Genomic DNA, 25,740 nt, shown 5'->3' with positions numbered 1-25,740 from the left:
CCCTCATACTTAAGACAAACTGTCCTTCTGTGTATCCTTCATCTGAAATGGTGGCTGAATCCTCAGCTTGGGCCTCTCCAATTGATGCACTTGATTAGGCACATGCATACAGCACCTGAGTAGAAGAGCTTCAAAAGGAGAGATTGATATGTCAGTGACACAATTGTCTACAGTGATTGCAATAACTAGCTTCTACTCCATCAAATTGGGTTTGCCCAATTTACAAATATGTAGGGTTTATACTGACTGGGCTTGGGACTCTCTAGTGGGTAAGCTGGATGTTTCTGTGAAGGGGGTCTGCTGTGTCTGTCTGATAAACTAGAAATCTGTATCACCAAATTAAACTAAACTAAACAATAATTGACTGTGGATAATTACAGCTGTTAGCTTTTGTGATGATGGACCCAAATACATGTTTAAAAGGACAAAACATACATTGGACTTTGTTATTTATTGTTATATCTGCAGGAAATTACAATTCCTATCATATGGTGTGACAATCAAATCATATGGCGTGACAGGCAGACATGTCACACCATATGATGAAGTGTCACACCATATGATGTTTTCAGCACTTAGCACAACCTTGAGTCTTGTAGCTACACATTAGCATACTAAAAACATGCTAGCTATAACAAAGCAGAATAGATTTACATGTAATTATGACAAAATAATAAAATGTCTTTTGCATTTTTATGAAAAATGTGTCACACTAAAAGACATCTGGAAGTGGGACTTTTGTCAGAGTGCCAACAAGATCTGATTTATTGTAAATATAAAAATGATAACTCACCTCAGGTTGTACAGTAGAAATACACTGATAGTACTGTACAACCTTGCTGAAGAAGGTCCTCTCCTTCCCAAGGGTGTCAAAACAGTTGCCCGTTCAAATATCCCAAAATAGTGTCACACCATATGATTTTGATTTCTGTGACAAAATCTTTTTGATTAGAACTGACTCAAAACATTATGCTTGTAATTTGAAACGGGTAGGCTCACAAGTAGACATCTGTATTCATTTTCTGTATTTTTTTGAGAATTTTTGCATTTATTTTTCTTAGTTTTATTCAAGTTCTCACTTTGAGAAACAAGTGCCGGACAGTCACACCATATGAGTTTTGTTATGTTTGGTTGGAAATTGTGAAAAAATGAGTCATGATCTGTTTTAATGTTGAGTATGTTCACATAAAGCATAATGTTATGCACAATATTGAGAAGGTTTTTGGCAAATATATTTTTTATTCATACATGTTTGACACTGAAGACAGCAAAACTGCCATGTCACGTCATCCACCCACTTTCTACTCCTTACATTTTAAAAATAGCCTCGTTACTCATATTTCAGTTCGGCTTGTTTTCATTCCGGCTCGTCATCGTTCAAAAAAACACACATCCAGATAAATCGCTCCATCCGGAGAGAGTGAATGTGATTGTGGTTGGATGAGAAGTATAAACATATCACTCCGACACCCTTTTGGTTTGTACGTGATCGATCGCACCTGCACAGACCCGGTGCTAATACGCCACCGGTGCCTTAACGACCGTTATCTACCGGACCGAAGAGCAACGCGGATTTCGGTGCCTTATTTAGGTGACACTTAAAAATGCCTGCGCTTCTCTCTGATGCTCCGAAAACGGACGTTAGAGGGAACTGAAACATCGCCGCACGGGACGCTAGTTAACACTATAGCTACACTTAGCAGCAGGTAACGTTAGCCTAGCGTTACCTAGCAGCTGGAGTAAACACCTTTTTTCAGCCCTTCTGAGTTTGCAGGTATGATTGTAATATTTATAACATTATAGTCATTATGGCCTTTAGAAAAATGTTTTTTTGTGGAGGTGGGGTAGTGCACTATTAGGCCCCTGTGGGGCGAGCTAAGCTTTTGTCCTTAATGGAATTTTTTTCCCCTTACATTACTTTTACTTTTATACTTTAAGTAGTTTTGAAACCAGTACTTTTACACTTTTACTTGAGTAAAAAGCTTGAGTTGATACTTCAACTTCTACAAAAGTCTTTTTATAACCCTAGTATCTATACTTCTACTTGAGTAGCTAATGAATGGGAATACTTTTGACACCTCTGACTGTCCGTTGACCACCACCATGGGGGAGGTCTCCTCTATCAAGTGCTTCGATCCCAATTACCATTTCCAACATTTGACAGAATAACTCTTGGGTGTTGTGTACTTAAAAGGATAAGTCTGGTGACAGTGCCTGTGTATCCAAAGCCTGAAGTATCTTCTTCCTCGGTGCCATAGGGCTTCATTGTGTATTGAAAACACACCAACACACACTCTAGTTTATTCTCAGTCAGCCCCACATACACCGTCCTGCTGCCTTAAATTCGTTTGTTTAGTGTGTGTTAATCCACAGCTGAAAGTAGTCCCCAGTAAATGCACTATTTACTCCTGTTTGAGTAACGTTTGCTAAAAACTACAATGCCCAGCGGTTTCTTTTTCAAAGATATTTTTTGTCGGTGGCATTTTTAGGCTTTTATTTTTGACAGGACAGCTTAGACTGGAAACGGGAGAGAGAGAGGGGAAATGACATTCAGCAAAGGGACGCATTTCGGAATTGAACCCTGCAGCTTTGTCGAGGACTGAGTCTCTGTATATGTGTACGCGCTCCAGGTGAGCTAGCCGGGCGCCATGTCCAGCTGTTTTGATTCATATTAGGATATTTAAAGTTCTTGGAAACTTTCAAAAGAATGAACTACAATTTGGCGGCTCCCCTGCAGTAACTCTGAGGACCCCCCTGTCTCCTGGTATACCCCCAGCCGGCCCTGCCTAGACATCCATCCACTCATCTACACCTTTTATTTCTCTCTTCTCTTTCTCCTTTTCTCTCTGTCCCCTACTTCTCTCTCCCCTTCTGTCTCTGTTGACCTGTTCCCCTCTCTCTCTCTCTCTCTCTCTCTCTCTCTCTCTCTCTCTCTCTCTCTCTCTCTCTCTCTCTCTTTCTCTCTCAATTTTCAATTTCAGTTTGCTTTATTGGCATGACAAAATCAATACATCTGTGTTAACCAAAGCATAAGAACAAAAGTACTCTCTTAAAACTCTTTCTATCTCTCTCTGTTCATAGCTGTATCTCTCTCTTTCTCTCTCTCTTTCTGTCCATAGCTGTATCTCTCTCTCTCCCTGTCCATAGCTGTCTCTCTCTCGCTCTCTCTCTCTCTCTGTCAATGGCTGTATCTCTCTCTCTCTCCCTGTCCATAGCTCTCTCTCTCTCTCTCTCTCTCTCTCTCTCTCTCTCTCTCTCTCTGTCCATAGCTGTATCTCTCTCTCCCTGTCCATAGCTGTCTCTCTCTCTCTCTCTCTCTCTCTCTCTCTGTCCATAGCTGTCTCTCTCTCTCTCTCTCTCTCTCTCTCTCTCTCTCTCTCTGTCCATAGTTGTATCAATTCAATTCAATTTGCTTTATTGGCATGAACAAAGAAAACATGTTGTTGCCAAAGCAGTTTACAGAAAATGCATATAGTACATATCACATATTAAATACATACAGTAGGTGTCACATATATTCTATACAGTGTCATAAACATACAACATACTACATTACAAAACAATTACATAACACAATAGCAGGCAGATACATATGTATCTCTCTCTCTCTCTGTCTCTCTCTCTGTCCATAGCTGTATCTCTCTATCTCTCTCTGTCTCTCTCTCTCTGTCCATAGCTGTATTTCTCTCTCTCTCTCTGTTTCTCTGTCTCTCTCTGTCTCTGTCTCTTTCTGTCCATAGCTGTATCTCTCTCTGTCTCTCTCTCTCTGTCCATAGCTGTATCTCTGTCTCTCTCTCTCTCTCTCTCTGTCTCTCTCTGTCTCTGTCTCTCTCTGTCCATAGCTGTATCTCCCTCTGTCTCTCTCTCTTTGTCCATAGCTGTATCTCTCTCTCTCTCTGTCTCTCTCTCTGTCCATAGCTGTATTTCTCTCTCTCTCTCTCTCTCTCTCTCTCTCTCTCTGTCTCTCTCTGTGTCCGCAGCTGTATCTCTTTCTCTCTCTCTCTCTCTGTCTCTGTCTCTGTCCATAGCTGTATATGGCATTGAAAAAGAGAGCTCCACGGATGGACTCTCTGGTCTTGGCTAATGAAAGCAGACTTGTCTCTATGTGTAAATATTTGCACAGAGGGATTATAGATGGTCCCACGCATTCAAGGTGGAGCCCCACTCTGCTCCAGGCCACATTAGGGCAAAGAATGGCACTGAGCGTAGCTTCCACACAGCATGAGAGGAGATAATGTGACATGGCACAACATAGGGCCGGGACGATACTCCTTTCTTCCCATATGGTGTAGTCGCAGCGGCAGTACCGTATAAACAGAAAATATTCAGGTGAATCAGTGGTTAAAAAAAAAATGAATATCAGTTCTGGGGAAAAGAATCTATTTACATCACAAACATACATTTTACGATTTTCTTTCCCCCACCCTTAAAACAACATAACATGATAAGAGTTTGTGAGGTATGGATTGTTGCAGGTATTGATCTCACCTTCTGTTTCTCTCTGTTTTTGTCTCTTCTCTGATCAGGCACCGAGCAGTGACCTCCCTCTCAAACATGTAGACACCATGGTGAGTTTCAACTTATGTGACCTCTCTCTCTCTCTCTCTCTCTCTCTCTCTCTCTCTCTCTCTCTCTCTCTCTCTCTCTCTCTCTCTCTCTCTCACTGTTGTTTTCTCAGGTCCAGCCATCTCTTTTGCTTAGATTACTGAAGTGAAAGAGCAGCTGAATCTGGCTATGTATGACACTGGCAGACAGATGATGTACAGTATTTGATGTAGGAGAGGTATTTGTTATGACAGCTGCACTTCTTTTACAGTAAATACACCGTATAGCCTGTAACAGCTGAAAGCTTTCTCAATCAGATGCTTAAGAACAACTCCTGGTGGATACTTAGTACATTACGGAGTCTATAAATCATTGTTTGATTTGTCCTCTGAAGTATGGGTGTCCACAGGAAGTACTCTTTGTTTACTGTCGGCAGTTTGGACTGGCCTTGGAATAGCACAAATCCAATTTACTGCCCAACTTGTGGCGTTTCCAGAAAAAACACACATCCGATGTTCACATCAAAGACAAAGTGACAGCTTTTTTTTTTTTTTTTTTTTTTTTTTTTTGACTAAATGATGACCAATTTATCAAATTGTACCACTGGAACTCAATTGTTAAAACTAGACAATCAGGGGATATCTGTGCTGGGCATCAAGCCGGGCTGCTGATTCTGTTCCCTTTGAGACCTTTTCCTTGACCTGTTTACGAAGGTCCATCACACACTGAAGGCATCACACTGGGATTAGCTGCTGATTTGTGAGCAGGAAGATTTGTCAGTGCAATGTAATGTAATGCGATTTCTCTTTGTTCTTCTTGTACCCAAATTTGACATATCTACCAGACAAGATATTTGACATATTGGTTAATTACATACAATGGCAACATTTAAAAAATGCTTACTTCTTACAGTATCTGCGCATGGCAACAACAGTATGGTGCCGGTTAGGGAGAGATTGCGGTTATGGCTTGGGCTGCACAATATATCTTTCGTTTTACCGCCATGTAATGCCCTACAAAGGCAAAAGACCTTAACTCGCTGAAGTGTGTAACTGAAGAAAAGGACTTTAAAGTTATTTAGTTGCCCAGCCTAATGAATTAAAGGTAGGACACTGGAAATATGGCAGTTAGTTGTTTTATTAATGAAATTTATCTGCAAAAAAATGTTGAGCTCAGATGTGACTTTTTGACTTCTGACCACTATTTTGAAGTTACTGTACTCTGCCTTTGTATTGTCTGCAAAAAGTGAGAAGATCACGCCAAGGCAAAAGGCAGTAAATGTCAGAATGTTAAAACATTTCTATACCAAAGAGAAAAAAAAAAACATTTCGCAGATTTCATTCTGGATCACCCCTAAAAACTGGATCTGGTAATAAGACATACTTGACTAAATCCATGGCATCCCCATTAAGCCTACTTATGGTTGTTTTAGAACTACTCATGGCGCTTCAGGACGTATGGAGGACTCCCTCCTCCATACGTACACCGAAATTAGAGCGTACATGTTTGCCTTGGACTCACTGAGCACTCGTCGTCTATGACACAACTTCCTGCGAGTTGTGTTTTGTCTGGGAAAGGAAGGATCAAGTAACCGATTTAGAGTTACCACCCAAAGCCATGTGCCCACTTTCTCCACAAGGACCAAAATAAACACAAATGTGCCTGTGTGTGTGTGTGTGTGTGTGTGTGTGTGTGTGTGTGTGTGTGTGTGTGTGTGTGTGTGTGTGTGTGTGGGGCTGATGTTATTGGCGTATTCTTCAGTTTTCTCATACAGTACAAGTACAGTACAGTAAATACACAGTGGTGGAATGTGCTGTAACTAAGCATATTTACTCAAGTACTGTACTTAAGTACAAATTTGAAGTACTTGTACTTTACTTGAGTCTTTTCTTTTCATGCCACTTTCTACTTCTACTCCGCTATATGTCAGAGAGAAATATTGTACTTTTTACTCCGCTACATTCATCTGACAGCTTTAGTTACTAGTTACTTTACAAGTTAAGATTTTTGCACACGAAACACATGTAGTTTATGCAAAACAACGTTTTATTATGTATTAAACTACCCAACAATATAACAGCCTACAAGTCTAGCTGAAACGATTAAACACAGAACAGTTTGGATCGTTTAAAGTAAAGGATCTGAAGGATCTTCTCTGTCTCTGTCATGCAGGAGCTTGATATCAGATGGGGTTTTGCATGGCTCAGGAGTTTTCCCTCTCAGGTCATAATTTGGTCTGCACCTTAACTGAGGGCAGAGCCTGCAACACAGCGATTATAAGTTATAAGTGTGTGTGTGGGATTGAATGAGTTTGTGTTTTAACTGTGTATAGTATGCATGTGTTGGGAGTGTATATGCATGCATGAGTGCAGCTGCTCCTGTCTGGTCATGGGCATTTGCTGTGTGGTTGCACTGTGCTGTCTGGGAGATGTTTACCCGCGTTTCATCGCCTCGGAGCATACAAAAGATTTGTCTTATGACTACATGAGCTTTTTTTCTCACTTCACCGGATCGCTTTTTAGCTCGGTGGGTTCGGTGCTCTTCTGCCTCTTTGCTTCCTTGAGATTTTTTTGAGATGTTTCGTCCTCTTGTATTTGTTGGAGAAAGGTGAGAAAATGACAGGAAACTGCGGGAAGTTTGGAATACTTCTAAAACTTATATATGATTCTAACATCATATTTAACAAAAACAGCACTCAAGTGCATGGTTGTTTGTAAAAAAAATGACCTGTGCAAAAGACACAACTGTCTCAACATCAGAAAAAGATTTCACAGTTGAATACACACACATGTACAGTATGTGTGTGTGTAAAAACATGCATCACACCCGGCACGTTGGCCTGAAGAGACAGGAACGGTTAGCAGTCGCAATTTAGATCCGTACACAGATGAGAGAGAGGAGAGGGAGGGAGGGAGGGAGGGAAAAGTTGAATATGAGGGGTGAGAGATAACGTGATGGGAGAATAAGTGGGAGGGGGAGGGTGGCCAACACACAAGGCATAGGGCGAGAGAAAGGAAGGGAGAAGAGAGAAAGAAGGAAGAGACGAGCAGTGTTGTGGAGGAGTATGGTCTGAGCCGGAGCATGCAGTGGCCCGCTGCAAGCAACTGCCCAAAATAGAGCCCTTGGGTTTTTTTTCTTCTTTTTTTTCCCTTCTTCCCTCCGCTGTGAGAGAAAAGGGAGAGGTTTCACAGAGGAAACTTCACTGGCCGACAGAAAGCAGTGAGAGGCAGAGGGAGATGGAGATGGACCGAGGAGGGTCTCTGAGAAGGCGGCTCTCCTCTCTGAGGGGGGCATGGCGATGGAGTACGGGTTACCTTTTCAGGAAGGTAGGACGCAGTGGAGGGGAGGATGGATGGATGGATGGATGGATGGATGGATGGATGGATGGATGGATGGATTTACTCAACACGGGTCCTGTAGCTTGAACTTTTATTGTCCGCTCCCTCATTGCTTGTTTTTTTTCCCCTCTTTGTTATAGAACAGTTTCTCTCGTCTCCTTCGCGGACTTTTACCAGCCCCCAATGTCGTTCACCCTCCCTCCCTCCCTCCCTCCTTTGCTCTTTCTCAGATGGTTAATTTGAATGGCCTGCTTGTAAAGTCAACTTCCACAGATGGTTTTAATCTGGAAACAGGCTTGCTGGACCCCCCACTCCAGTTCCCACCTCCTCCTCCTCCTCCTCCTCCTCACCCGCTACCTCACCCCCCACCCCACCCACCCACCCGCTTCCCCACCTCTCCTTCCTAACACAACTTCTCGAAGGAGAAGTCTTAGCGTGCGGATTTGTGTGATGTTCAGGAGCTCGTGTCTTCTACTTGAAATCGTGCACCTAGGATTTAGAAAATGGATTCAGTGCTATTCATGGCTGCACAGTACACCCCATTCATAGAATCACGGCACTTGGTCATCACGATGTCTTTCAGCTTTTCACTGACAAGAACATCAGTGTGACCACAGAAACAATTATTGTCTTATTACTGCGAGACTTTTATTCACCCAGATGGTTGCACTTTAACATAAACATCGTGGCTCATATAATGCTCTGCACACCAATTCTGACTAATTTAAAGCAAAATCTATGAATCAGCTGCCATCTTTGCAGCACACTATAAACACCATCTCCTCAAAATTCTATGCCAGTCTCTAATTAAGAAATGAGTTTGCATGCTGGTTGAAGTGGTGCCGTCATGGTGGCGTCCAACTAACGGGATTTCTCAGACATGGTTTTCTTGTCATAAAACAAAACAAAAAGTGAGGGTGTTCTGATCACCTCACCTTGGGCTTTTTCCTGACTTTCACGCACAATAACTCTCACAGCTCCACTTAACACAAGCGTCTGCGTCTGTCTTTGAACCCTCTTTTAGGCCGTTTCTCACTCATTCATCTCTGTCCTCCTCTGGCGACTCTGCACTTTATAGCCCCCGGCAACATACTGAAACGTTTAGGCCGAAGCACAGACAGAAAGTGGGGGATTTGCTTTGTGTCGCCTCAGTCGAGCCACGGACTCGTGTGAATACTTTGGATGTAAGATGGAGCTAAGGAATTCTGGTGCATACAAGTTGTTGAGTGAGAGAAGTGGATTTGCTGGGACAGAAAAGAACATTGGCAAACACTGTATCATCTGATTTGATTACGTCTGCGTTTGTGCCCGTATGTGTATGAGTATTTATTCAGTCCTTCCAAGAATTTGAACACAAATTCAACCAATAACTCAATCTTGCCTTTTTAAAAATCAATGCATTTTTTCCTTCAAGAATTGGTCAAACTGCAGGAATGCTATTTAGCTATTTTTTCTGCAATCTAATGTCAAAACAAGACAAAGTCAACCGAACGTCCTTGTAACTACAGGTGTCTGACTTTGTTTCCCCAGAACATAGTTGGTGCTACACCGGGGTTAGATAGGACTAGCCCACCAAATATTAAAATTGTTTCCCTGTAGCCCAACTTACAAATTACATTAATGCAATGTCAAACGTTAGACAGTCCTCCCTGTTTTCTTTTATCTGACTTCTCTTTTCTTCAATCTTCTATTTCATTGTTTTTATTCCACTCATGGAAACAAACAAACTTTATAATCGAACCACTGATGATTTGCTATATCACGTTACACATCCCTGATCGTAAAGGAGCTGAATGAAGACAAAAATATCTTTTTACCAGCACCTTTCCCAAATGATACAACAAACCGAAATAGATAGGTCAGTTGACAATTAATTTTTCAGACAACGGAGAGACAGAGAAGACCAAAAAAAGAAAAGAAAAAAATAGTAATTACAATAATAAATTATTTCTTCAATCACCAATTCATCCGGTTCAATAGCACAAGCTTTTTTACCTATCGAGGTCAGGAAAACGCTGTTTGTGCTGGTTGTTATTTCCCATGGACTCAATTCAAGAGAAAAACAGTTGCAGAGAAGAAGCCTGGCTGTCTCCAGCGACCATAACCACTGTCGTTACAACAAACTAATTGGTATCCATCATCAACGACTCCATACAGTATATGTTAAATAGCTAGGGTTTTCCTACTGTTCAGTCAGAAGTGAAAAAATCTCTCAGATGACAGACGAAAGGTCTTCGAGCTAGAGCTGGGCGATATAGTGATTGTCACTTGTCACGATATGTTTTACTAAATACCTCAATATCGATATTGCGGCGATATTGCAGAGTTGGCTATCGGTGCTTTCACAAAATATTTACACAGTGAGAGTTTTGATAAATAATCATAAATAATGTGGATATAATGAGTTGTTAAGTGGGTAAAGGCAAATAATAAAACAGCTAGAGCAGTCACTTTACTGTGATGCAGCCTTTAAAACCAGGAAACGACAACACTTGTGTCATATATTACGATATCCAAACTCTAAGACAATATGTAGTCTTGTATATCAATATCATATCAATATATTGCCCAGCCCTACTTTGAGCACCTTTAACCAAGTCCAGTTGCGCTTAATTTGAACCTTCCTTGGATAACTAAGACCTGGATGACCAACCTGTTCTCCCAACTCGTAAAATACTGACTTACTTACCTGCTTGGTAAGTGTCTCTTAGCGTCAGGTAGCGATGCAAAAATCACCCTTTAGCATCTGTATGGGACGCACCGAGCATAGCAGCAGCACCACCGCGGCGCTGTAAGATGACGTAGTATTAAGAGCTACAACGGTAGCGAGTTGTATGAAAGACCGAAAATCCGTGTAAGGATGTAGGTCGGGGTGGTGGATGAGTCAAACAACACAGGACTTTTACCCAGGAGTAGAGCTGGGCAATATATCGATATTATATTGATATCGTGATATGAGACTAGATATTGTCTTAGATTTTGGATATCATAATAATAAGTAATATGACATAAGTGTTGTCTTTTCCTGGTTTTAAAGGCTGCATTTCAGTAAAGTGATGTCATTTTCTGAACTTACAAGACTGCTGTAACTGTTCTATTATTTGCCTTTACCCGCTTGGTCATTGTATCCACATTACTGATGATTATTTATCAAAAATCCCATTGTATAAATATTTTGTGAAAGCACCAATAGTCAACACTAAAATATCGTTGCGGTATCGATATTAAGGTATTTGGTCAAAAGTATTGTGATATTTGATCTTCTCCATGTCGCCCAGCCCTACCCAGGAGCCCTGGGTTTGTGTCCCGTTCTTGTTCCGCGTGTCACTGAAACGTACATTTCAGAACCCCGCCCACGATCTTTTCCTAAACCTAACTGACGTTCAAGCATCAGTTTTTTTTGACCCAGAGCGTCAAAAAGTGACACCAAGAGTCCCGAGCAAGTGCATCTAAATATGACGCTAAAGGAGACTTTTTTGCGCCACTAATAACGCCAAAGGCACCTGACCAAGCATCACTTTTTTTGACGCGATCGGGGTGAGAATGTGTTGGGATGACCGAGAACCTTCATGTTCTTATAGGACGTTTTATTGTTGGGTAGTTTCATTTATAATCAAATATCATATCTTATAAACTACATGTGTTTTGTGTGTAAAAATCTTAATCTGTAAAGTAACTAGTAACTAAAGCTGTCAGATGAATGTAGTGGAGTAAAAAGTGAAATATTTCTCTCTGAAATGTAGCGGAGTAGAAGTAGACAGTGGCATGAAAAGAAAAGACTCAAGTAAAGTACATGTACCTCAAATGTAAACTAAAGTACAGTACTTGAGTAAATGTACTTAATTACAGTCCACCTCTGGACGTCGTCTGGGTTAGTTTGAACTGCGTGCGCTGAGAGCCAGGCAGGCGTTAGCGGAGTAGAGACTGAAACTGGTCCACGGAGGCGAGCGGAGCTCTTGACACCGATGCTCAGCCAGCCGCTCTGATCTAATGGATGGTGATGGATAACAGCCCCCCTCCTGTGTACATGTGACCCAAACACCACAGGGGAGTGAACAGGCCCACATGGCCTTTGACCCCCTGCTGGAGCTGCTTTGAAGGGGGAGGCGAGGCAGACCAGGCATAGTGGAGCCAAACACAGTCAATCTCCCTCAGCCACACTTCCTCTGCAAGGCCTCTCTGCTTTGCTTCGTCCATCACATGGTGCACTTTGTGTACAGTGGGTAAAATAAGGCTGCACAACATATCGTTTTTTTAATCATCATCGCAATATCAACTGGCGCAATAACCACATCGTGAAAGGCTGCGACATATCACGAAAGACGCTCAGAGATTTTTTGTGTTAGTTGAAAGACAATATCAGTAAAAAACTGCACTTTATAATGTAACGGACACTTTTTTCAGTAGTGCCTTTTATATTGAATTCAATTTTCGGGAATTATTTCCTTTCATTTGTTTTAAATTCAAGCAAATTGTTGTCGGCTATTTAGCAAAATACTGACAGCAGCAGAACTGAGTACACTTTAATGTCTGTTTATTTATGGCAACATTTATCTTGGACTGCCCTACTTTATGAACAATAAAATCACAGATCACAAGCAGGTACATTCACAATAAATAGAACTACGTGTGACGTTATGGACTTTATGATACTATAGACCCAATCACAATGTTTGTTTGTTTCCAATAACTTGCGTCTAGAAAACTCTAGACGGCGCTGAGCAAACGGGGGCGAGGAACACCTGGATATACTCTCATCTCCTTCATCTAAAATGCATGTTTGATGCTTTCATATGTCAACACTGTCACTAACATTAGGTTGGAGAGCTAATTTACCTGATGGGCCACAGTCTCAAGAAAATGATACCACCCAAACCAGCATTCTGTCCGACTGACGATAGTCTATAACGTTCCGGTGCCGTCGGAAATTCCGCTGGATGTCCCCCATTTAGGCCGGCTATCCATCACCTTCCTCTTTCTTTGTGTTGGCATTTTAAACTCAGGTGGATTTGTGAGGACTATGGTTAACTGCTCCTCAGATCTCTGCAGGGTAAATCCAGACAGCTAGCTAGACTATCTGTCCAATCTGAGTTTTCTGTTGCACGACTAAAACAACTTTTGAACGTACACGTTCCATCAAAACAAGTTCCTTCCGGAGGCTATTTTGCAGCAACAACAGTGGCGTCTGGTAGGTTGGACCTTTTTGTTTAACTGTATCTTTAAACGTTACAGTTACGGCTGGAAATAAGCAAGTTTGCTGATTTCACATCCCGGCAATTCAAATCAACAGCCATTTCTCTACCCGGAAGTGATTTTTGTGTTAACACAACGTCACAGTGATTCGGTCTATATGGAAGTCATGTCGTAACGTGAAGCAGACCAAGAACTGTTGGAAATGGCGCAGAGTAAAATGATTGATTCTATGGTGCTTTCAGTCCAGTTCTGTTGTTGGATATATTTGGTATCTTTTTACTCTATTTATATTTTTCTAAGCACTACTGCAAGTATCAACATTATATGCATAAGCCTATAATAAAGCTCTAGTTTAAAGTTTGTCTTTGTGTTTTGCAGGGCTCGACAAAATCTTCAAAGAGCATGGAGTCGCGGCGCAGACCATCGAGGTAGGAACTCCATTCTTCTCTTTGAGCTACAAGTTTCCCATAAAAGGCTTAGTTTGGCTTATTGACTCTATTTGTTGAATTATTATTTAAGGAGCTTATCTCCACCGTTTTCTCCAAAAGGACAAAAAGATAACGAAGGAGGTGAAGCAAATTTAAAGCACAGTCTTATCCATCCTCTATCACATTCAAGTCTGAGTTATGAAGCATTGAAAAGTTTCAATTGTAATATGATATTTGCCGGTTCGACCAGGGGGATTAGTGAAGCAACATGCCCTGCCATTGCACCGGACCTCACACTGTTTTGTTGGACACAAAGATATTTGGTGTCGGCCCCTCTCACCTCGGCCCTGGGGGAGTCCCACGTGCTGCCAGTTGTGTAATTAATGTGTAAAACTCGACACCACAACAGTTCGTGCTGAAGTGCTGTGCTAAGCTTGAGTGACAGTTTGATGTACTCACAGCAAGTCAAACAGTTCTAAAAACAGTTCAACATCTGATATATCCTCAGCCAGTGGTGGAATGTAACTACATTTGTTGAAGTACTGTACTTGACTACAAATTTTGAGGTGCATGTACTTTTCTTGAGTCTTTTCTTTTCATGCCACTTTCTACTTCTACTCCGCTACATTTCAGAGAGAAATATTGTTCTTTTTACGCCACAACATTCACCTGACAGCTTTAGTTACTAGTTACTTTACAAGTTAAGATTGTTGCACACAAAGCACATGTAGTTTATAAAATATGTTTTATTATAAATTAAACTACTCAACAATATAACGGCCTAGAATTCTAGCTAAAATTATTAGATGATTAAACATTTAGTTGATCGACAGAACAGTTTCTACAATGTGAGGATTTTTCTGCATTGAGTACCTTTACTTCTAATACTTTAAGTACATTTTCCTGATGATACTTACATACTTTTACTTAAGAAACATTTTCAATGCAGGACTTTTACTTGTAACTGAGTATTTTTATAGTGTGCTATTAGTACTTTTACTTAAACCTCTACATTGTGTAATTTTTTTGAGTTGATTCTTAGCAAAAAAAACTTTGATATTTCACAAATATGTACTCATTCATGTGTAATTACATCCACCAACTAATCAAAGTATTCTCGTAAGCGTAGAATCTGCCATTCAGAATCACTCAGAATACATACGAGCGACTCGCTTGAATGACAGCAGCCATGTAGCGCCTCCATCTTTAAAATACATTAGCCAAAGAGGGACGTACCTCCGCCTTTCGCCCTCTTACACCTATCGGCACCGTGACAAATGCCAGAGGGAGATTACTCGCCAAGGAAGCGAAAAAGAGAATTAAAACGACAACGCGACAGGCAAAGCAACAAGACCAAAGTTAATATTGGAGTGGCTAGAACAGCTGCTTGTAAACGATGGAGAGAGCTAATTTTGGGTTCAGCCACCGTAGGAGGAAGGGCTAGAAAGTAATATTTAGTTGGTTGTCATATACAATTTCAAAGCTAGAAGTAAATAATCTGAATACTTCTTCCACCACTGTTAACAGCACATACAGAGTCTCTGATTGGAGCCATTTTCTATCCATATAAAGGAAAGATAAAAGTGCATAACGGCACAGCCATATGTCGGTTTTCTCTTATGTTATGCAATGGCTCTCCAACCAAACTAGTGGGTCCAGACAGGCTTTTTTACATTTTTTATCTGTATGGAGGGTTGTGCTGCACAATGCTACACAGCTGATACACAGATTACACGCCCTCATCCACCACACAAAATATGTGATTCAAGTCAAAGATTAATTAAGATGTAAACATACTGTGTAGACACTTTAAAAAAAGTTTAAAAAAATGTATGAGTTTATTATTCTGGTTGTACATGAATTCACCACAGTTCACTCTCCTTTTAGCTCTATTTTGTTCTCCACCATCACTCCAATGACTCTTAGGGGGAAGTCAGCTTATGTCCTTTTTGGCCAGATGTCCAATACCTTCCGCTTTCTTTGTGTTGGAATTTTAAACTCCGGTGGATTTGTGAGGACTATGGTTAACTGCTCCTCAGATCTCTGCAGGGTAAATCCAGACAGCTAGCTAGACTATCTGTCCAATCTGAGTTTTCTGTTGCACGCCTAAAATAACTTTTGAACGTACACGTTCCACCAAAACAAGTTCCTTCCCGAGGCTATTTTGCAGAGGCACCGTGGCTCTGATTGTGATTGGTTTAAAGAAATGCCTATAAACCAGAGCACATTCTTCTCCTATCCAGTAATGCTGTGTGGACTAGCCACACGCATTGCCTGACCTTCCTCCGCAGCACTGTGGAGGAAGGTCTGGCAATGCGCTTAATGCTGGGCCTTAAGTTTTTCGCTCACCTGTTGTTGGAAACAAGGTTGATCAGAGTGGAGTTTGTGGGCCCAAACCCCAATCACAAATCACAAATAAATGGTGTTTGTGCATTAAGAATAAGTATTTAGTCTTATGCTTTGTTGACTGATAAAAGTGATCATCTCGATCCAAGTACAGAGGTTTTTAGACTGCTCGTTGACCCGTTAGATCGTGAGAAACTGTAGGTGTTCACCATCAGGAAGTATGGGATCAAGGAGGCCTCCCAGTATTTTGAGGTGGAAGAGACGGAAGTCCTGGTTGTTCACTTTCATTACTGAGAAATATCTGGTGCGATGTTTTACAGCCTAATGTCTCAGGTTTCCTTATAAAACATTCCTGCTTCACAGTTGGTGTTTGTCCAAATGCAAAAATGAGATCACCGCTGAAATTGAGGGTGTGGAGATAACGCGTCATACTTTAAGTGCGATGTGCCCAAAAAAAGAGCAATCGCTTCATCTCTTCAGCTGATGAGAAGCAGGTTGGCGCTCAGCTGGTTAACGCATTAACCCAGAAGCCAAAAGACATACATATGTAGAAACGGAGAGGGGAACAGAGGAGAACGGGAAATACTAAGAAAGAGGGAAAAAGGTCTTGCCAAATCGTGAACACTTAACTTTGGGAAATATTTCAAAGTAAGATGTTTGTTTGCGGCACATGAGAGAGAACATGTGTGACATATCGGTTTTCTCTCTTTTACATAGTGATGAATAATTTCCAGTAAGCAAGTTTTGAGTGGGTCCAGATGTACAGTATACTGTACAGAACAGATCAGGGTTACAGTGCAGTTATAATAAACCTGCAGAGATCTTCTCCCCCAGACGTATGAGCAATTTCCTCCGGGGCTACTCACAGCTGACAAATGTGGGAAATATGCTGCAGTCTGGGCCCCAAGGGTCCAGACACCACTCCCTTAACCTCTTCATCTCACCGGCCACGTCGTCTGTCGAGATTTTGAAACGGCAGAAAGTTTCAAAGCAGTCCATGCAGTAAAAACAATACAAAGCAGACCAGGGAAAAGAGAGTAGTCACAGAAGCCACATCGAAAGCACACACAAGACATAACATGGAGGCAGGCAGCAGAGATGGAGCGGCAGCAGCAATGACTACGTCACATCAAACACACATCCCAGCTGACAGATCAGCGTGGGCAGTTATAGTTGTTGGAACAGCCATGAGCCAATTAGAGAAAGCTATTGCAATTCATTCGCTTTCTTTGTGTTAAACTATTCCTTTTAACACACCATTTTTCATAGCTACAGAATCTAAATATAAAACATTTCTCCAAAGCAAAAGCCATGAGGCAAATCAAGAAGATAATGAGATGAGTGTTGGATTTTTGAACTCTTAATGAAACCAATTGGCAACAAAGCATGACGTTATGCCGAACTAGCTGTCTGGAGACATGTAACAGAAACATAATGCTTGTTTGGGAGCGATGTCTGCTCTGTTATTTCCTATAAGAAGCCGAAAACTAAATTACAGAACACTCGAGGAATTCCGACATGGGGTGAATGAATAGTAAGTGAAAGATTTGTGTTGGGTTTAACAGTTCCTTTACAAGTTCTTTCGCCCTTCTTTTCATCCATGCCTCCTTTCCCTCCAACACATTTTGACCTGATTTGACTCCAGACGAGCCAGACTTAAAATAACATTAATGACCATAACATTTTGTTTGGTCTGTGAGGTGAACACCTTCTGTAATCCTGGGTATGCTGTAATATTTTCGTAATCATCCATTTCATAATAGCAAGTTGAATCAATTTCTCCTCGTCCTGTTTTCCCTCTGAGACAGCCAACGTCTAACAACACAGCATGTGTTTAATACAGAGAGGATAGCTTATTCTTTTGGAGGCCAATATCAACCCCTCTGGATTTAAATGATGTCATTGTGGATATGGTATTCATGTGGTGTGTTGCCTTTGCCATATTAGGATGCGTAGAACAGTTGTGTTGTGTGTTCAACTGAATCTGACATGTAATTTGCTGCATTGAGAACATTCGCGACTTTCAGTGTAACACGGCTTACAGATGAAGTAGGCAGCCATTTTTTATGCTTTGGCTCCAAATCAGTAACTCTTTGGATATGACCTTTCAGTGTTTTTGCATTCAGTATTTTCCGATTAAGACATGTGGGATATGCTGGTATTATTCGGGTTTTACAGGCATTCTTTGGACATTTATACAGCGCATTCGGAATATGCACCTCAATTGGGGCTTTTACTGCAGTTTGTGCAGTTTACGGCCTCTTGCCTGTTTACGGCTTACAGTCAGCTCTGTGCGTTGCTAGGGTTGTTAAACTATAAACCAACCGGCCAACAGTTTGCAAGACTGCAGTAGAGATGCATGCCTAAAAGCAAAGCCCACATCTTTGTTCGGAAGGAGAAACACAGCCACATTGGATATGCGCAAACATAAGATAAGATAAGAAAAACTTTATTGTCAGTCATGAGTGACAGGAATTTGTCTTTGACAAATGACATAAAATACATATAAGAACACAAAGATACATATAGAAACAGTGTAATAACATTGACTGTACAAACATGCAAAAACAGTGCAAACATAGCAACGCCAACCTTTTCAGGAAGCTGGTTAAAGGACTGAAAGAGGGAGGCTGTGTTCGCACGGTCCAAAAATCTTATTTTGCACGGCTGCATATAAACAGGAATATTGGTGGAATATTCACTCTTATTAGCCACGTAAACAGCTTAGTCAGAATATTGTCTTCATTGGAATAAGGGCAAAAACCGGAATATTATGTGTATGTAAACATGGTCACTGACTTCATCTGTATTAACCATTTTCACCAGAAGATTTTTGGAAAATAATACTTGGGATGATTTAAAATTGACATACTGTACACTTTTAAAACAACACTACAGTCATCGTATTGCCTGGACCACAGACTGTAGCTTCTGAAGAAAGGGGGAAGCATCCATCACTTCTAACTAGTCAAACTTCCAAAACAGAGAAACATCGACACACCCACTTTAAGCCTTCGGGCCTCTTGTCCTGGGTAAGCCGTGGTTAAAGTCATCCCCCACTAGCTGGTCTGATAAACACCAGCACATGTGCATCAATCACATGTGCTGCATTACTTCTGGGTATTACATTCCTTGCTATCTTTTGGGGCTTTTCTGCCTTTAATTTGACAGGACAGCTTGGTGAGAAAGGGGAGTGAGAGGGGGAAGACATGCAGGAAAATGTCACAGGTTGGATTCGAACCCTGGACCTCTGCATCGAGGAATAAACCTCTCAGTATATGTGCGCTTGCTCTACCACTGATCCAACCAGATCCAAAGACAACTCCTCGCTGTCTTTTGCAGTCCAGCAGTCCACCTCGGTTTCGTTTTTGTGCAGTGGGGCCATTGATCTGAAGAATTGCTGTTGGACTCATCATTTGAATATGTTATTTTTTATGTGTTATTATATGTGTATTAAGTGGGCCACATCAATTGACATTGCACACTATTTGAGCAAAACTTCACTGACGCAGTGAGAAAGTTGAACAATGCAGCAGAAATGTTACTACTTCTAACAGCAGGGGCAATCAGATCAGGTCTGTGTAAATTACAGTGTGTGGTCTCGACTGTAATATTCCTCACTGTTTCATGTTACCAGATATAACAATGGTAACCCAGACTAGGACGGATTAGTAACCCTTTATTAGCCCAACAGCATGTGTTTACTGCAGCATGGCTTACACCATCAGCGGAAGCTAAAGTTACCCACAATCCATCAATTGTATCTCAACTAATCTAATCTAATAGTGGCCCAAAATACACAACATAGACCTACTCTATCTGTAAAGTGTCCCGAGATAACGTCTGTGGTGATTTGACACTATGAATAAAAGTGAATTGTATTGAATTGGCGTGGCAGTGGCTCAGTCTGTAGGGAGTTGGATCAGGAAATGGAGGGTCGCTGGTTCAAGTCCCCATACAAACCAAAGTATGGTGGTGGACTGGTAGCTGGACAGGTGCCAGTTCACAGCCTGGGTTACTGCCAACGTGCTGTTGAGCAAGGCACCGAACCCCCAACTGCCCGGGTTGCCTGTCCATCGACAGCTGCAGCCCCCTCACGCTGACATCTCTCCATTTGTGCATGTATAGGTATTGAGCGCGCGTGTGTGTGTGTGTATATCAGGCCTGTGTGTAGCGTGTAATAACAACAGAGTTAATATTGCAGGATTAATAAAGTAACTCGTTATTATTATTAATCACAATATCCCGCTCTGTGACAGGAGTGCGAGTCTGCTGGAGGAGAGCTACGAGTTGGACCTGGTCTACATCACAGAGAGGATCATCTCCGTCTCCTTCCCCAGCAGCGTGGAGGAGCAGAGCTACGCCTCCAACCTGCGGGAGGTCGCCTCCATGCTGCGCTCCAAACACGGCCACAACTACCTGGTACAGCTGCGTACATCTGGACGATTCTGGCAGGAAGACAGCATTCTTGCTTTTTAAAAGAAATGGAGTTAATAGCGTTAATATAGCCTATCAGAGTAGTAACCAAGCATTGCTCATTACTATACTACCTTAGCAAAGCCAGCGAAGGACAACCTTTGTAAGAGTAAAGAATCATCACTGACCAATGAGAACAGTCTTAAATCATATATTTGGCTTTGAAGAGAGCATATATTACAGCTTCAGTTCCCCGTCGTAAAGGGCTGTCTGCAGCAAGGTGGAAATATTCTCAATATAGCGTACAATTGAAGGGGATATGTACTTAAACTTTGCAGATATGTGCAAATAAACGTCCGTTAGTCTGACAGTTTGTTAGTCTAATGTTTTTTTCATAGCGGTTGTATATGGTTATTATATTACGGCTATGAACCAATCAGATAGCTTGATTTTAGCTACCTGTTTTATAAATAATGCATTTCTTCTTTCCTGTCAATATACAATGTAAGTATTAAGAATTTTAAATAATGGTGTTTACTATGACTTCTTCCTTAGCTCTTCAACCTCAGTGAGAAGCGTTACGACATCAGCCAACTTAATCCAAAGGTAACCCTTCTCTCCTCTCCTCGTTTCCTCTCCTCTCGTTTTCTCTCCTCATTTTCTCTCCTCTCCTCTCGTTTTTTACTTCTCTTGTTTCCTCTCCTCTCGTCTAATATTCTCTCCTCTCGTTTTTTTCTTGTTTTCTCGTCTCGTCTCCCTTCCTCTCCTCTCTTCCTCTAGTTTCCTTGTTTCCCTTCCTCTCATTTTCTCTTGTTTCCTTACTCTCCTTTCCCCTCCTCTCTTACTCTAGTTTCCTTTTGTTTTCTCTCCTCTCGTCTCATATTCTTTCCTTTCGTTTTCTCTTGTTTCCTCTTGTCTCGTCTCACTTCCTCTCCTTTCCTCTCCTCTCTTCCTCTAGTTTCCTCTTGTTTCCTCTCCTCTCGTTTTCTCTTTTATCCTCTTTTTCTCTCCCTTCCTCTCGTCTCCCTTCTTCTCTTCTCTTTCTCTAGTTTCCTCTTGTTTTCCCTTGTTTTCTCTCATCTCGATTTCTCTCCTCTCGTTTTTTTCTCGTTTCCTCTCCTCTCCACTCGTCTCCTACTGTAGTCTGACTGACACTCTCTCTCCTCTCTCAGGTGTTGGACTTTGGCTGGCCTGACCACCATGCTCCAGCCCTGGACAAAATCTGCAGCATCTGCAAGGCCATGGACACCTGGCTGAGTGCAGACAGCCACAACGTGGTGGTCATACACAACAAGGTGAGATGAGTGGATGCTGCTGCTGTGGGAGTGGGATCTCTAAACAGTAGAGGGTGCTCTCAGGCTCCTATCAGGACCCCCGCTTCCTGAGGCTGCGGCTGTTTTGCGTGTTTGTGTGTGTAATGATGTTGTCCCTGAGTGAAACGCTGACATTCAGGGTGTGAGAGCGTTTGTGTGTGAGAGTATCCATTTGGGTGCATGTTTGGGTTGGGCTGGCCGAGGGTTAGGAAAGCACAAATTAGGGAGGTGAGGCACACCACTCATCATGGCTACTTAGGTTTATTTACTCTTTTTACTTGTAACAATACCATACAACTGAGTTGACCAATGCTTTCCTGTTGTTGCCTCAACTTACTTGCATCACATTACACTCTTGTGGCAAACCACACTCATCTGGCTCCTCAATATGCCGACACAAACCATAAAAAGTAGATCCAAATGCAACTGCTAGACCGAGGTCCCGAACGTAAAACCTAATCATTTTCACGTTAACCCTGCTGTGCGTCTGATTGTGTATTGCAACATGAGAACGGGATCCGTGGCTCATTCCAAGACGTTCCCACAGGGAGGTTACAAACAAGTCGGCTGCCATAACAACTGGTGTTATTTCACTGCCAGTTGAGTAATGCTGGTCATGAGTGCGAGGGTAGTCTCGGAGGTTGTGGTGGTCACTAGGGAAGTAGACCGTTTTGGGTTTACTCCAATCAACGAATCATTTCCACTGGGCTCCGCGCTGTTTACGCGGCCGTGCTATTTATAATGTGGAACACACTCATGTTCCACAGTGGCCCTTGTTTTAACGTTGGACGGATATGTAAAATGAATGCAATCCGAGACTGGTGTTTTGTTGCCATAGTAACCATAGTAACATGTGCTTGGACTTTGGCCCTATTAAATGCCCAGCCGCTATTTTGTTTGTAATAGATTTTTTTTATGATTGAAAATGATCATACTAATACTAATGTAAGCAGATATTTAAAGGGGTACTCCACCAATTTCCCAGTCAGCTAACATGTCTTGAGGGGTACAATTTATCCTGTAACAACAGTGTTTAAATATCTTCTGCGGTTTTTAAGTATATATAAAATACTAAATAACCCTGATGATGTCATCAGACTGGGGATTGGAGACTTTACATGTATAACGTATAATGTATGAATAAAGTTAATAAAGGTAGTAGGATCCTGCAGTCATTCTTCATTTATTTACATAGCATTTAAAACAACAGACCCAAAGTGCTTTGAGATGAACGACATTAAAGAAATCAAAGATGCATAACAAGCAATAATACAAAATGTAATACAAAACAAAACAACTGAGGCACCGTGGCTCCGCTTGGCGCTTAGCACCGCCCAAGACGATTGTGATTGGTTTAAAGAAATGCCAATAAACCAGAGCACGTCTTTCTCCCATCCAGGAATGTTGTGTGGACTAGCCAGACTCTCCTCCGCAGTGCTGTGGAGGAAGGTCTGGCAATGTGAGACTAGTCTAAAATGGACTAAAATGTGACGAGGCATGCATTTGGATCTTGAATTTTGTATTTAAAAACATCACGAGAATAAAACTACCCCAATAGCCCCAGTAAAGTAGATTCTATACTATAAATATGTGGGGGGGAAATGTTACAATAACATCTGTAGTTGACTCTTGATTGGTGTCTTTTTTTCAGGGCAACCGGGGAAGAACTGGAGTGGTGGTGGCAGCCTACATGCATTACAGCAACATATCTGCCAGGTACTGTACAGTATGTCTATAACCCACACTATACCTGCAGACGGGTAAGATGTAACTAAGTACATTTACTCAAGTACTGTACTTAAGTACAAATCTTGAGTCTTTTCTTGTCATGCCACTTTCTGCTTCTACTCCGCTACATTTCTGAGAGAAATATTTCACTTTTTACTCCACTACATTCATCTGACAGCTTTAGTTACTAGTTACTTTACACATTAAGATTTTTGCTCACAAAACACATGCAGTTTATAAAATTTTTTATTATAAAGTAAACTAGCCAACAATATAACGTAAGTCCAGCTGAAAGGATTAGACTATTAAACACACAACTGTTTGGATCCTTTTACTTTCACTAAAAAAGTACATTTTCCTGATGATACTTACATATTTTTACTTAAGTAACATTTTCAATTGAGGACTTACTTACTTGTAACAGAGTGTTTTTACAGTGTGGTATTACAGGGTTTCCGCGGGATCTTAAAAAGTCTAAAATTTCATCTAAAAATGTTAGGCCTTAAAATGTCTTAAATTCGCTGGAGTATTGTGCTGTAGGTCTTAAATTATTTTAACAGGTCTTAATGTTCCTACGCCCATGCAATGCTACTTCTAATGCTCTTTTTTATTATTATTCTGTGGTGTTGTAGTTCTTTCTTTCAGTAGTCCAAATATAATTTCGCTGTTTTACGACTACAAATGGAACCAACATGCAACTCATACTGCAGCCAATCAGTTTTGGTGTTATTGGCGCGAGTCTCTCTGGATTGTACCACACACATAAAACAGATTTCATTCTTCAGCTATGGGGAAGTGCAAGTTTAGCGATATTTGGCTTTAAAAAAAAAACAGAGGGCTCTGTTGATGTTGTGATACAGGTCTTAAATTTCCTAAATAATGTTCCTAAAAAGGTCTTAATTTGACTCTATGAAACCTGCAGAAACTGGCATTAGTACTTTCTTAAGTAAAGGATCTGAATACTTCTTTAATCAATGGATGCAGCCCACTTTGAGTGAGAGGAAAGAAAGTCAGGCAGAAAAGGAGAGAGAGAGAGAGTGAGATGAATCTGTAATTTTCAGGAAACATACAAATAGAAGAGGAGAAAAACAGGCAGAAGAAAGAGACATTACAGGGGAAAAAACAACTAGATAAGCCAGCATTGTTCATCACAAGACTGAAGCCCACACTGGAAGAACAGACGGAGATGTGATGAACAGAAGAAGGAGAGGTGGAACATGAGACTGGAGAACAACACTTTTATGAGGAGACATCCAAGGAAACGTATTTGATATTATAATTCTAAGCAGAAAGCAATGAATTAGCTTAAATAGTCACCGAATCATAAGACTGAAATTACAAGTGCCTGCTTTTTCTTTCTTTCTTTCTTGTTTTATTGGATTTGTTTTTTAGATATGTCAAATTAGAATGGCCTTCTGTTACAAAACACAAGCAGATGTAAACTGTTAAACAATCAGAAGAGCGCATGACTTGGTGTTGTTTCTGGAAGAACACTGATTGGCTGGGAGAACATTTAGCACGCTCTCTTCCATGCTAAAGTATTCGAGTTCTCTATAAACCCATTATCTCACAAATCAATTCACAGCTCGTGTGAAGTCGCTATGATGACTTAAGCAGCAGCAAAAAAAGGCTGAACATTAAAACTTTGACACTTGCCATATGGGAAAATATGTAAACTGTTGCAATAAGTTGCTTTACTGTGTGATAGGGCTGCACACACATGCATTATATCACATATTTGAAATAGGCTACTATTATTATTATATACATTGCTGGAGAGTAAAATAAAAAGTTCTTTAAAGGTAAGTTAACCTCATGTGTATACATTTGTGTCTGTTTGAATGCAGTGCTGACCAGGCTCTGGACAGGTTTGCCATGAAGCGCTTCTATGAAGACAAAGTGCTTCCTGTGGGCCAGCCGTCTCAGAAAAGGTCAGCCTTGCCTCACTTATTGTTTATTTTATGAGTTTGACCCCCGAGGTGAACTGTCCCACAAAGGAACCTCTGTCTTTCTACCAACTAAAATAACTTAAAACTGCATTTATTGATTTTAAAGGGTAACTACCGTTTTTTTCAACCTGAACCTTATTTTCCTATGTTTTTGTGTCTAAGTGATTGATGGGAACAACAATCTTTGACATGTTTCCAGTATTAAGCGAGATCGCTGCAGTCAGCAGCAGAGAAACAAGCTACAATGTAAGTTAATAAGGCAATATTCACATACGTCCACAAAAGTGCTCATTTTGCCACTGACAGGCACAGATTAATATTAATATTCAACAACATTATTACAGCTTCAGTTACAGCTTCTGTTAAAGAGTAAGATCCTTATTTTAAAACATCAAAACAGCCACGAAAATTGCGTTCGCTAAACCCACCAGACTCCATGTAAATACGCAGTAATTTTAGCATCATAAAATACACTTCAATTAAA

General features: G+C 41.1%; 1 protein-coding gene across 10 annotated transcripts in view; it reads left to right on the top strand.

Annotated features, from left to right (window-relative positions):
- Window positions 1-25,740, top strand: part of tns1b (tensin 1b) — a 217,505-nt gene that overhangs the window by 123,267 nt on the left and 68,498 nt on the right. For 9 of the 10 annotated variants that reach the window (XM_028590951.1, XM_028590956.1, XM_028590947.1 and 6 more), the window contains 7 exons: window positions 4,527-4,568; window positions 13,455-13,504; window positions 20,110-20,272; window positions 20,822-20,872; window positions 21,439-21,561; window positions 23,231-23,295; window positions 25,155-25,238. In XM_028590951.1, coding sequence (XP_028446752.1) covers window positions 4,527-4,568; window positions 13,455-13,504; window positions 20,110-20,272; window positions 20,822-20,872; window positions 21,439-21,561; window positions 23,231-23,295; window positions 25,155-25,238 — 578 coding nt within the window. Of the gene's footprint in view, window positions 1-4,526; window positions 4,569-7,596; window positions 7,872-13,454; window positions 13,505-20,109; window positions 20,273-20,821; window positions 20,873-21,438; window positions 21,562-23,230; window positions 23,296-25,154; window positions 25,239-25,740 lie in introns of those variants that run through there. The other variant, XM_028590954.1, reaches the window with a different exon arrangement.

The sequence above is a fragment of the Perca flavescens genome, chromosome 11 (genome assembly GCF_004354835.1).
Source record: "Perca flavescens isolate YP-PL-M2 chromosome 11, PFLA_1.0, whole genome shotgun sequence".
NCBI classification, from domain to species: domain Eukaryota; kingdom Metazoa; phylum Chordata; class Actinopteri; order Perciformes; family Percidae; genus Perca; species Perca flavescens.
Note: the sequence above shows the minus strand (reverse complement) of the source record. Positions and strands in the feature narration are given on the sequence as shown.